The sequence below is a fragment of the Crocuta crocuta genome, unplaced genomic scaffold, assembly GCF_008692635.1.
Source record: "Crocuta crocuta isolate KB4526 unplaced genomic scaffold, BGI_CrCroc_1.0 scaffold9, whole genome shotgun sequence".
In the NCBI taxonomy this organism is placed as follows: Eukaryota; Metazoa; Chordata; class Mammalia; order Carnivora; family Hyaenidae; genus Crocuta; species Crocuta crocuta.
In genome coordinates this window covers 9,701,325-9,715,498 of record NW_027551567.1, presented here as the reverse complement: position 1 = coordinate 9,715,498, position 14,174 = coordinate 9,701,325, and the positions used below count along the sequence as shown (strand labels likewise).

The following is a 14,174-nucleotide window of genomic DNA, read 5'->3' as shown; positions in this document are numbered from 1 at the left end:
CCCCAAAAAAAAAAAAAAAAAAAAAAAAAAAAAAGCTTTTCACCAGAACTTTTAGACACCCAAGTTCTAGTTTCACCTCTTTTCTACATTAGTAATTGGCAGCGGAAGAGAATTTAGAATACTAACAACTGAATCAAATAAATATCTAGCAGATAATTTATGTAATAAACTGATTAACAGAAAAAAAATCATTTTTTCCCACAGCAGTAGTATATTTATTGTGCTGAAATCAGGTAGCAGGGAATGAATAGGTCTGGGAAAGCAGTACAGAATGTTTACAAAGATTTACAAATCTCCAGTCAGCAGCAAAGACAAAGGTGTTGAATCCTATCAGGCCAAACTGTTATAAGTTTTGCAAATATTCTGTATTTCTCATGATTCATGCCTTTGGGGGGAAAAAAGTGTGTACTTTTAACGCACAATAAATATTTTATAGCTTACAAAATATTCTGAAATAGTTTGTCTGCACAAACAGCATACATCCTGCACCATGCAGTTTTGACATGTTGAGATACTTAGAAATATTCATGCTTTTATTTTTTTGTCATATTTTCTCTTTCTACAATGATCCCTGGTCAACATCCCCTAACAATTCAACCTATGCAATAAGACAACGTACAAGTTCTCTTTCCTACTGTATTTCCAGTTGTTCATTTATATTACATGAAACACTTCATTTGTCAACAGCAAATTTAATTTTCTGGTTCTGACTACTCTTTTATTCATTTTGTGTCTTAATTAACACCTTATAAAAACCACACACTAAATTTAATGATCTTTAGCACCAAGGAGTCAAGAATATTGCACCAAAATGGGAATACACTTCATATCTAGTAAATAAATAAGATCCTGCAACTTTGTCACAAGGAAAATATCACTCCAAAATTAAACACAATGAAAGAGAAGGTTCGTTTCATGAAAAGTTGGGTGTATGCTATTTGTAAAAAAAGCAAAAAATTACTAGCAGATTCGAAAGTTATTAAAACTTACATTAGAGGACTCCTTAATTTTTTAATTAAAATTTATTTAATTTTAAATGTTCTTTCCAACAGAAGAGGTAGGTATATTTCCACATACGAAAAATCAGTAACAGCCACAAATCAAAACAAGGAAAGCCTGATAAAAATCAACATACTCTCTTCTAACAGCACATAAATGTAACTCTTTTGTGATGTTAGTAATAAAGACACGAGTTGTTTCATGTTCCAATCAGACAATAATCTTAATTTTCATAATATACTTATGATGGTAACAGGAGTATTAAAAGGCTGCCTTTTCATCACAAAAATTGTTTCCCACAGTGATTTGTGCCACAAGTCAAGGTGACCTTTGGGTCACTAGACAGGATTTTACTGTAATTCTTTCTTATTTTCACCAACACCATCATCATCAAGCCTCTAAGAGTCTACAGAGATCATCAGATATTTTAATTTAATTACAACTAAAAGGGCATATTCAGACTAGAGGTGGAGAGATTCGACCATTCCAGTCAGCAAATGAATTCAAATGTGCAAATTTTAAAGTATCTACAGTTCCAGCTTTGGACCAGAAAATGTAAGGTAACTGATTTTAATCAGTAGGCAATAATAATTTAGTCAAAAAATTCATACTGTGTTTCTGTGATCATCAGACTGAAGAATGACTGTATATAAGATACATGAAAAATCTCATGCATTAGACAACAATGTGAACAGAGGGAGAGCCTCCAAAGTCACATAATGATTGCTTTGGTCTGGACAATATCAAGGCTAATAAAAAAAAAAATGTTTAAAATAAAACTTCATAAATAAAACATCCGGGTATTGTATTTAACACTTTACTCTATCTAAAGGTTATTAATACATAGAGCACATTTGTCTTTTTCTCCCCACCCCCAAACCCTCATTTGCTTCTGTTTTCCCTGAAATTTTATATGAAATGGGAGCTTCCTCACTGTCAACAACAGTTAAGGCCCAGTTCAATTTACTCTCCTTTTGCTTTTCCATTTTTCTGCTTTTTTCCATTTTCTATTACTAACTGTTTCTCTGATTTGCTCACACCATTTGCTGAAATACCATTCACAGCTGTTTTTCCAGTTTTTGCTTTCTTAGGCTCCTTGTATGTCCGAACATAGAAGTTGAGAAAGAGAAATATGAAGCTGATGGCGTAGGCGATGAGAGCCCAGTGCATCCATTTGGGGAAGGGGCAATCAGTGTAAAGAGACAGTGCTGTGTGCCCAATGGTCACGTGGAACTGAACCTGAAAAACAAAACAAAACAGCGATGCAGGATACATTTACTGTAAATAGTAAGTAACTTTTAACAATACCAGAATCCTCTACCTGGCTAAGATAGGCCCTAATTTTGCCACACTGTCCAAAGTTCTTTGGCTCCCACACCTAACTCTAGTTCCCTTTCTTTCCCTCACCTAGGGCTTCCTGCCTTTTTTTTCCTTTTTCTTTTCCTGACTTTTTTTGGTTGTTGTACCTGCTGGCACAAAAAAATCTCAATCCAGCTGGCCCTCTCTATCCCATTCATCAGGGTTTTTGTTTTGTGTGCACTTTTTTCTTTAAAACGATTAAAACTATCTGGAATTCTTAACTTCATGATCGTCCATCTTTCCACTAGTATATAACTCCAGAGGGGAAGGCTATGTGTTGCTCCCTGGGGATTCCTGAGTCCTTGGCACAGGGTCTGGATTCAGTGAGTATTTGTTGGTAATGCTGAATCATGTTATTAATGAGAGGGAATATCAATAGCCTAACAGAAGAAAGTAATAGTACCGTATGCCCTTTTTGATATTTTGTTTTCCTCTCACATTTTAACTGATTTCAATTCCATAAAATTGTCAGCAAGATGGTACAAGTCCTTTTAAAATTGAAACCATCAGAAGGGTTTGTTATTTATTTCTTATAAAATAGCACACAGATAAAACTGCATTTGAATTAACACTATCCTTTACAAACTAAAATTTAGTAGATATTTGAGAATAGGTGCAAAAAGAGAGAATCACTTCCAACTTCAAAAGTTTTTAAAAGAAGAAAAGCCAAAATTAAAAAGCTTTTTAATTCAGATAAGGCAAATCAGTTTAAATCCAACATACCAATAAATGAATGATTCTCAGTATAAGAATTATGAATTTGATGGTGTTATCAAGGGTTAACTTTTTACAAGATTTAACTGAGATGATTGTTATGAGAACTTTTGGTTTGGAAATATTGTACTCTTCACAAAATTAACATCCTATTTGGAATGGGCAATTACGGTTTCTCTTTTAAGCACAGCATTATCCAAGTTGATTATATTAAATATTATTAAAATAATTTATTCCATGTAAGCCCTAAATTTATATCAGACTAAAAAACTTTAGTTTATCAGTTTAAAAAACTTTAAATTCTCTATGGCAAAATCCAGAATTTAAGAACTGTTGATTTCACAGTGTTTCTCGGAACCTAGGTCACCAAAAAGGAGTATGTGTGTATGTAGGTGTGATTAAGTGTGGCATTGCTCAAGGAGACTCGGCTACAGACTCTAACAAAGTAGATACAAAGTTCAGAGGACTTCTGTCATCTCTTCATTTTCTTGTGACCATTTACTGACGACCGAAAGAGATGAATTACACAAACTATATAAACAGCTTACACAAAAACTGGAGGAAGTTTCCTGCAGCATTTTAGTTACAAATGAATCTTTCACACCCAGCATTCCCCAAAAGTTGCATTTCCTGTTTAGCCAGCCAACTGTTTGGCAATTTAAAGCAGAGATGAAGTATTTCCAAATGTGATCCCACTGATAAATTGTATACATGCTATGATTACAGCAAATTATAATAAATTCCGAGGCTTGAAGAATAGCTACCAGGTTGGTTTTGGACTTCCAGTCCGATTACTGGGCTAGCGCCTCTCTCTGAATGTTTCACTGATGTATCCAGCTGCTACAAGAAGTCCCACTAGGCATATGTGTTGAAAATACCTAGCTTTGCTCTCTAAGGACTATGTGTTGGGGAATTAAAAGGAGTTCTCTTGTCCTGTTCCCTTCCTTTACCCCACCCTTTCCTTCATTCTCTATCTTCTCAACTTTTATTTTCTAAATGTGTGGGCTGTTAACAAGGACTGAAAAGTGGAACAGAAAACAAAATTTAAGCAAGGGTAGGATGAAGAGAGGTAATACTAACATTTTAAGTTAGAAAAAAAATCACCTGAGAAAGAAGTTATACTATTTTTCTGGTCATATATGAGTCTACGTACTTTATGGTGTACTTAGAACTTTCTCTTAGAGAGACCAGAGTTGCGTTTAGCCTTTTAAGAATATTTAAAAGGTTAGTGGCAGTGACAACTAGGTCTAGAAACAAGAAGCTCAGAGCCAAGCAGCCTCAGCTCTCATAGCTGGAGCACAGAGAAAGTTGACTTTGTAACAGAAAATTGTCGAGGATAACTTAATCCTTTAAAATTAGTAAATTCAGGGGCACCTGGGTGGCTCAGTCAGTTAAGCATTCAACTTCAGCTCAGGTAATGATCCTGGGGGTTCATGAGTTTGAGCCCTGCATTGGGCTCTGTGCTGAGAGCTCAGAGCCTGGAGCCTGCTTCAGATTCTGTGTCTAACCTCTCTCTTCCTCTCTCCCACTTGCACTCTGTCTCTCTCTCTAAAAATAATTAAACATTTAAAAAAAAACCCCTGCATTTAAAATTAGTAAGCTCAAATATTTTCAGTGTTTCACCACAAGAAATTTTAGAAGCATTTCACTCACCAGTTGCAACATGGTCAAGTATCTTTTCCACCAAAGATACTTCTGAATCCATGGGCCAAAAGCAGTTAACCCATAGTATGAATACATAATCACGTGGATGAAGGAATTCAGCTGTGCTCCAAAAAATGCTTCAGAAAAATGAAATCACAAGACACAGAAAACTTTAGTAGGCAACAAACCATCTGAACATAAAATAAATAATCTACATTATTTTCTAACATTTAATCTTGCGTACAGATTAGGAATAAAAAATTGTAAAGTAGTACTAATGGAAAAGATTTTTCTTCAGATCAGTATTTTTAAAGTTAAGACTCAGGCTTTTAGCATATTAAAAAAAATGAGTGTTCTTCAAATGTAAAAGACTTTCAAAGTGGCAAGTTTCCAAATGGAGTACCCCAGTGGCTTAAGTATGCCCTATTATAGAGCTATTGCCTATATTATATTTCATGTTATTATTCTTGGGGGGGAAAAAGTCATGGTAAATGTAATTGTTTAAGTAGATTTTAAAGCCTCATTACTGCCTTTAGATATGCCCATAAATAGGGGTGCCTGGGTGGCTTAGTCGGTCAAGCGTCCGACTTTCACTTAGGTCATGATCTCGCGGTTCGTGTGTTTGGGCCCCACGTCGGGCTCTGTGCTGACTGCCAGCTCAGAGCCTGGAGCCTGTTTCAGTCTGTGACTCCCTCTCTCTCTGACCTCCCCCTGCTCACGCTGTCTCCCTCTCNGTGGCTTAAGTATGCCCTATTATAGAGCTATTGCCTATATTATATTTCATGTTATTATTCTTGGGGGGGAAAAAGTCATGGTAAATGTAATTGTTTAAGTAGATTTTAAAGCCTCATTACTGCCTTTAGATATGCCCATAAATAGGGGTGCCTGGGTGGCTTAGTCGGTCAAGCGTCCGACTTTCACTTAGGTCATGATCTCGCGGTTCGTGTGTTTGGGCCCCACGTCGGGCTCTGTGCTGACTGCCAGCTCAGAGCCTGGAGCCTGTTTCAGTCTGTGACTCCCTCTCTCTCTGACCTCCCCCTGCTCACGCTGTCTCCCTCTCTCTCCTAGAAATAAATAAAACATTAAAAAAAAAAAAAAAGATGTGCCCATAAATATATCTATGACAAAATTGTGCTTATTTCTTAGTTTTCTAACCAGTTTTAAATGTAAAACGAATGAAAATAGAAGGTGAACTGTCCTACTGTAAGGACCTGTACCCTGGATCCCCAATACAGCAACAGTCTGTTTCCAGCTCAGCGATGTAAATCATCTTCAATCTACAAGCATCTGAAAAGCTGAAGACAGATCTTGGCCAAACTGTGAATTCAGATCCTCTTTAACAAGGCTATATATGATTTCCTTTCAGTAAGATCCAACAGGTTCCCTTATGGCCTGTTTTAGAGCAGAAATGCGCTCTGGGCTTAGACTGGAGACGGAATCTTCAACTAAGGAGTTACAGCTTAGTACCCTTTAAATCAGTACAACTACAATTGCTTATCAAAATATTATTCGCCACATTTAAGATTAGTTTATGATTATCTCTGAGGCAAATATTTAGGTATATAAGAAGCCACAGATAAAAAGCTAAAGCTTCACTTTGTTCAAATTTCTTTAAAATGACATTAACACAGAAATAACTAACCATGAAAGTAAGTTAAAGACCAAGTCAAATTTCCAGTTTCTCATTACTTTTCCACACAACACATTTATATAATTTGATATATGCAGATATGCTCCTGAAAATGCTCACCTTGTCCCCCAGCAACCCACTTAATTCCAATCCACCACAGTGTAAACATTGTACAGTGATGATATACATGAAGGAAAGAGACTTGGTTGTTTTTCTTCCTCAGGATAAAAAATACAGTGTCCAAATACTCAACCCCTTTAGATACAAAGTACCACCACAGAGCAGCAGCTATCTGTAAAAAGAAAGGGGGGGGGGAACATGTTATAAACACCAGAGTGACACTATATTACATGGCTTTCTATTCATTGTTAAGTTAGTCCTAAACAATCTTCATTGCACAAAATGTATGAGGTGTGGAATCATTTTTGCCTATGTAGGTGTGAAACCAAGGCATCTATCCATGGCGTGGGGGAGGGAAGGAGGGGAAAAAAAGAGACCAAGTTCTCTCTCATCTTTTATTTCTAAAAGATGGCAACAGTTTAGAGAAAAATTTTAGTCTGTTACATAGCAAGATGTCCTGAAGTACCAAACTGCTGAAGGCAGAGCCATATACACCTTCACACTGCTGGTTTTCAGAACAGTAGAGAAAGAGAGATATTTACTTTGTAAAGGTTATTTCAGTTGTTCATGGTTAGCCTATACTAAATTTCAGATACTCTTGCAAGTATGTTTGGGTAGCCCCTGTCTCTGTTAGTGTCTGTCTCTCACTTTAACATGTGAAACAAAGTAAATACTTAATCATAGCACTTCCTATCAGGCAGTAAAATCTTTAAAGTAGTGAGTTGAAACAAAGGAACAAAGTAACAAATTATTTCCTAGGTCATAAATATAATCCTACTTACATGAATAAGTCTTTTCCTGGGCTCTAATTAAGACACCAGATGGTACAGAAAGATTATGTTACATGCTGAGATTAAGGATCCAAGGATCCAGTGAGAGGTGACCTCTGTAAACGTTTAAAATATTTTGCAAGAACCCTACTATACCAGTAACCTAAATTCAACTTTTTGTACATTAGGTACTTTCTCTGATATGTATCCTATGTACCAACAACAAAGAGGACAGTACATAACTGAACTGTTTATAAATCTTTTGTGTGTCAACGGTGACTGGAAAGTCAAATATGGTAATTATATTGCCAGTGGTTTATTTTTCTGCAAATATAATTAAAAAAACTGAGTTTATGCCTATACAGATTGTGCTATGCTTAATTTACTAAATATTACATAGTTTATAAAACATTTGTTTTCCCTCAGACTCTTAACAAATGAATTAGACTCTCTTTATGAGTTTCTATTCTTGACTGGAACCAACAAAAATCCAAAATGTCATCTTTACACTAAACATGGAACTTTTCTAAGTATTGCATTCCGGTAATCCAGCACAAATGCACTCCCTCACAACCAAATGGGGCACGATGGTTATGAAAACATTTTCAGTTCTATGCTTTTATTTATTTATTTATTTAAATTTTAATGTTTATTTAGTTTTGAGAGAGTGGAAGCAGGGCAGGGGCAGAGAGAGAGAGAGAGAGACACAGTTTCAGAAACAGACTCCAGGCTCTGAGCTGTCAGCACAGAGCTTGACATGGGGCTCGAACCCACGAGCCACGAGATCCTGACCTGAGTTGAAGTCAGATGCTTAAACGACTGAGCCACCCAGGCACCCCAGTTATATGCTTTTAAAGAAACACACAGCTTTACTGACACACAACAGTCCTATCCACTTTTACCACTCTACAAAAGCACATTTGCAGAGTGCGGATTATAAAATTAAACCCACTTCTACTGATGAATGGTATTTTTAATATACTTACCCTAACTTCATGAACATTATCAGAATAATCCACACTCTGGCAAATATAGCTATATCCTGCATTATATGATCCCATGAATAACTGGAAAAGGAAAAGTGAATAATATTTAAGGTTTTGGTAGATACAGAATTTAAAAAACACTAAATACAGTATGCAACCTTTCAAATTATATTAATAAAAGCAATATTGTCTAAAAAAATCAAATGCATTAAACATTTAATGTGTTAGAATTTCTAAAATTTGCTGTGTCAACTTATTCTAAAATTGAAATCTAAATTAAAAATCACAAGGAATTCACTAAGACTTCAACTCTATCTGCTTATATCAAGAGAATTTTTAATTAGCCGTGACTCAGATCAAAGAGTGGCACTGATTTCTTGCTCCAGAGTGGTTTGTATCTAACAAATGACATCAAAGTATCCAAATAAATTACATAAAAACTGTTATGAAGTTGAGATTCTATAGGCTAAGCTGTCAATTACAGATTTCTTTAAAGGAAAATCACTCCCATTCTCTGAGTTCATACAGACTTTTAATGAGGAATCTCATTGGAAACAAAATCCTTCCACTCTTATAACTTAAAAAAATGCCTGTGTCAATCTAGCCTTTAGGATTTCTTTTCAGAGTGTCATAGTGAATTTGCCGGTGCCCAAAAAAGTACATGATGATTCACGGTGTGTAACAGTTAACTCATTTTAGTTGCAACCCAAAATACAATGACATTATGTAATAGGATTTCATTTGAAATCAGGATTTTATATCTGCATATTTTAATCAGTTACCAAATCTGAAATTGCTGAATAAGAATTATAAATAAAGAACAGCAACTATTTACTGACTATTTAATATGTGCTAACACTATCAAAAATTATTTCACTTGTCTCTGATCTAGAAAGCAGGTATTATTCCCATTTTACAGATGGGAAAAAAAATGAGTGTTAGAAAAGTTAAATAACTTTTAGCGTCAGAACAGTTAATAAGGGTTATTTTGGAATCTAGTGTGTCTGCTTCAAAATTCCATTTTAAAACAACTGTCCTATTCTTTCTGTACATTTCATATTTTTGTTACCTAAACATGAAATATGTCAATAATACAAAATTTACCTTTTAGAGTAGCTAACAGTTATCTTGGGGTACAATATTACATGGTGGTTTTACACATTCTAATTTCTTAATTTCCAATAACCCTGGGGAATTACAAGGTGACTTTAGTACACCTACCTCTCTGAAGATAAAAAAGTTAAGCAAAACCATCCCAAAATTATAGATAATGAGTACTAAGCGCATCTGGAAAGGTTCTCGGTCCTTCATCCATTTTGGACCCAGCCACACGAACAAGAGATAAAAAGTACTTATACAAAGTGTAGGCCATGGAGACTGCATCAGAGGCCAATTCTCCACACGTTTATCTACAGAAAGAACAAAGTAATATTAAATTCATTAAACAATATATTCTTTTGAAATGAACTTATTAGGAATTATATTTCAACTTAGCTTTTTTCCCAATTTGACCAAATGCAAATCATTTTTCTCTGAGTCACAACAAAAATACATGGCATCAAAACCAAAGAAATTGGACCAATTCCTGTAAGTAGCTTTTGAAAATAATGTTTCACTACCTATGGCACACACTAAGTTTTATAGAGAACCTAGAGAACAAAGACGAGATCAAACCTGCTAAAAACACAGAACAAGCTGGGGTGAAAAGTTAATGAAAAATTTCATAGACAAAAAATAAACATTTTAAGGAGAAACTTGTCTTTCATATTAAACATGTGAGATGTATCAAAGAAGTTTGGAAGCTGCTCCCTCCCGGCCTAACGCAAAGCAGGAAAAGAATTAATAAACTGAAGAAGTGGGGCAACTGAAGCAATTGCCTGGAATATTTTTGGACACTAAGACAAGGGTGCAGTTATATTAGTGGGATTAAATTTAGGTGGACTACAGTTCTGTAATTTATTTAAATGGAAATCACCATATTCAAGACATTTTTCTAAATTTCTCTTTTATAGCATGAGCTTATGTTTTAAGCCATAAATATAACCAACTTATGAGCTTTTCTCTAAAGTTATAAGCCATTTACTTCACATATGTGCAAGTATTTCATTTAAAATGAGTCAACTGTCTTTAACATTCAAATATGCAACACTGAATCAATTTTATAATAGAGTTCTGTCACAAGTAACATTTCTAAGAGAAGCATGATAATGGAATACAGGGCTAACAAAGATTAATTTTCTAACACATTATAAAAAGATACTGAAATTTATACTTCTAAAGGCTAAACAGTATTTTATAGATTGTGAATCAAATGTCTAGTTTATGGTTGGTAACGCAAAACAGTTCCTTGTTCTGTGCTGAGGGAAAGGATGTTCTTTTAAAATAGCAACAACAACAAAAAACCCTACCTTTCAATCAGTTCCTAAAAATCTAGGCTGAATACATTTAACTTAATTACTCATTACAAAGTCCCACCATTTAAAATGTCAGTTTTACTAAGACTACATATGCAGAAGAGTTCTGGATTAGATAATTAGGTTTCAAAAGATCTTACTTAAAATTAGTGTTTCTATATACTATTGATAGAAAATAGGATAAAAGGAAGGGAACGGAAGTAGAACAACGTTTAATCATATTGTCTCCCATCAGGAAGTGGCATTAACTATGGTTTCTACGAATTAAGAGTTAGAAAGATGGGCTAGTGACTTGCAAAAAACACATTATGAAAACAAAAAACAAAAACTGATTTTATTTCAGAGTTTACAAGGAGAGGCTTACTATCTATTCATGGAAATTAATGGTTCTGTCCCTCAAATCAAAACATATTCCAGAGTTAAAAATAAACTAAAACACAAGACAGGAGAGAATAATCCTCTTATAAAGAGGGCGTGGCTTAAAAGATGAATGGCTGACTTTTGTTGAAGGCATTGTGCCACTATGGTCTTATCACTGATTGACTGCTTTTCTTCAATATTGTCATATTATCCTGCTATGACCATATCTTTCTATGCCAAAGTCCCCCATAAAACATGGCATATTTATCTACTTAGATATTTATTTTCTACAGGAAAAAAAGTACTACAAACCCCTAAATCTTAGGAGCTGTAGTGTCCTATTCCTTTCTAGAAACTAGAAGGCAGACACTGTTTTTCCAAGTGTTTGATACAAAGAGCAAAAGGAGTCTGTTATGAGATAATCCACATAGCAAAGAAAGGAAGATAAATTCATCTGAAAGGAGATTCTAATTTCTTTTTTTTAATTTTCTTTTTTTAGTGTTTATTTATTTTTGAGAGACAGAGAGAGACAAAGCATGAGCGGGGGAGGGGCAGAAAGAGAGGGAGACACAGAATCTGAAGCAGGCTCCAGGCTCTGAGCTGCAGCACAGAGCCTGATACGGGGCTCGAACTCATGGACCAAGAGATGATGACCTGAGCGGAAGTGGGAGGCTTAACCGACTGAGCCACCCAGGTGCCCCAGGAGATTCTAATTTCTAGCATCACAGATTATATCACACTCTTAATCACACACAGAATTCCTGCTGACTTCAAAGTAAGTTCTGAACAACAAGGAGAAAACAATTAGAGAAACAGGTCCAAAATTTTCCCCCAAATCAAGAATGAATAAAAATGCTCATTCTTATTGATGTATAGTGTGTGGGTAGCCTGTACCATTCTCTTATTCAACAGAGAAGTTTAAAGAGAGAACTAAAAACGACACTGAGAGGAAGGGACACAAGTAAGAAGTTGGAGATCTGACAAAATGAAACAACAGAGGCCAACAGAAGAGTAAAAATGTGGAGGGGAGTAGGTAAGAAATAACAGAGATACTAGAAAAGGCATTTGAGACTCTATCAGTAAACAAATGGGCTGAGTTTTAACAGCAGCTCTGCTACTGTGCATAGGACCTTAAGGGCACAATCTGTCTTCATCTCCTTCATCTATAAAACCTACTGGAGAGAAGGGGAACTAGATTGGTGTTTTCTCAACTTTAATGAGAAAAAGAATCATGAGGAGGAAGGGCATAGTTAAAACACAGGTTCTGACTCAGTAGGTCCAGGGTACAGCCCACTTTTAGGAAGATTATGCATTTTCTAGGAAGCTCCAATGGATGCTATGTCAATATTTCGTGGCCCACTCTCTGGGTAGCAAGAAGCTACATAACCTCCTAGGGTTTTTTAAAATTTTAACTTCTGAAAATTGTTACTTTTAAAAAATGATAATTAGGAAGAAGAATGAAACTGAAGGTGAGGAAAACTGGGTCCAAAAAATGGTTAATTTTCACTGGTCAGGGAACCTATTTTGCATGCCAGAGTACCTGCACATTTCTATTCCACTATGGCACCCATCACACTGTCCTGTACCTTCCTTTAAAATGCAATGCCCCTGAAGGCAGGGACTGGGTCTTTTGTCCATGTACTGCAATGCTCATCGGGGTGCCAAAACAACATTTATTTGATGCATAAATGATGAGTGGGTGGTGATTTTTTTCCCCATTTTAGTCCTTTGTTCTCGATCCCTCCAATTTCTTTACCCAACAATGCAAGTCATGCGTTCATTTAGCAACCACTTAACAAAACCCTGTTTTCAGACTATGAAAGTCCACAGTTCATACCATATCTTTCTCAAAATAGCCCTTCCTGTTCACCAGGCTCCAGTTCACCCTTAAGAATTCCACCTCCGATGAGCATTATGGAAGTTGTAGTAACTGTCAGCAATCTGAACATCATCACAAACCCCATCCTATGTTGATATTCACATATTTCTGTATGTCTCTGCAGTTACTTGTGTCTTTCTAAATTTATTTGCATAAATATTTCCTTTAGTACTTCTGACAAGATGCGAATATCCAATATTTCTTTTACTTGTTCCCCTTTCCACTAAAAAGGATGGAGAGAGTTACAATAGTGTCATACAATGATATGAAAATTCACCATTACTAACAGGTCCCCTAAACGAGTAAGTAAGTAAGTAAGTAAGTAGGAAAGAAAGAAAGAAAGAAAGAAAGAAAGAAAGAAAGAAAGAAAGAAAGAAAGAAAGAAAGAAAAGAAAGAACAAAAAAAGAACGAAAGAGAGAAAGAAAAAAGAAAAAAAAAGTGTGGAGTTAGAACAGTAAAAGAAGATCATGGATACTAAAGCTTTTATTTATTTTATATAACCTTAAAATAATGAATTATCCAGCCTTTCATAAACTCAAATGTTTCAATAACATTTTTACATGTTGCCTTTCTTCTATGAGAGATGTGTGCATCTGCTTAGATTTTTTTTTGTTTTTTCCAGTTCTATTGAGACATAGTTGACATACTTCACTATGAAAGTATAAGGCATACAACATGTTGGTCTGATTTACACTGTTTTTTTTTTTTTTTTACAAATAGTTTATTGTCTAGTTGGTTTCCATATAACACCCAGTGATTTACATTGTTAAATGATTACCACAATAGGTTCAGCTAACATCTATCTTCCGATATAGATACATCAGAAAGAAAAGAATGAAGGGGGAAAAGTGTTTTCCTTGTGATGAAAACTCCCAGGATTTCCTATCATAACAACTTCCCTGTGTATCATACAGCAGTATTTGCTACAGTCACCATGTTGTACATCATATCCTTAGTGATTATTTATTCTATAACTGGAAGTTTATGCCTTTTGACCGCATTCCTCCAACACCTCCTTCTCCCTTCCCTTGGTAAGGACAAATCTGATCTCTTTTTCTATGTTTTGTTTGTTTATTTGGTGTAAATAGCATATTTTAAGGGCACATTAAATCTTCTATTCATTTTGAGTTACACTGAATCCAAATGTAGATTATACACATTATAGTAAAAGATGACATATTTCCAATATGCTGTCAGTCAGTATCCTAATTCTACACAGTTGTGGACAGGAATCCACATCATGAATTTATTAGAAAAAAAAAGAGAGAAAACAATTCAATTGAAACCATATTCCTCCT

The 14,174-nt window shown here is 35.2% G+C and overlaps 1 protein-coding gene across 1 annotated transcript in view; it reads right to left on the bottom strand.

Moving 5' to 3' along the window:
• Positions 1 to 188: 188 nt before the first annotated feature.
• ELOVL4 (ELOVL fatty acid elongase 4) overlaps positions 189 to 14,174 on the bottom strand; it is a 30,675-nt gene continuing 16,689 nt past the window's right edge. The window contains exons 2-6 of the mRNA XM_077750280.1: positions 9,444 to 9,631; positions 8,223 to 8,303; positions 6,467 to 6,638; positions 4,726 to 4,853; positions 189 to 2,238 (exon numbers count right to left, since the gene is read on the bottom strand). Of these exons, the coding sequence (XP_077606406.1) occupies positions 1,963 to 2,238; positions 4,726 to 4,853; positions 6,467 to 6,638; positions 8,223 to 8,303; positions 9,444 to 9,631 (845 nt within the window). The 3' untranslated portion in view covers positions 189 to 1,962. The remainder of the gene's footprint in view (positions 2,239 to 4,725; positions 4,854 to 6,466; positions 6,639 to 8,222; positions 8,304 to 9,443; positions 9,632 to 14,174) is intronic.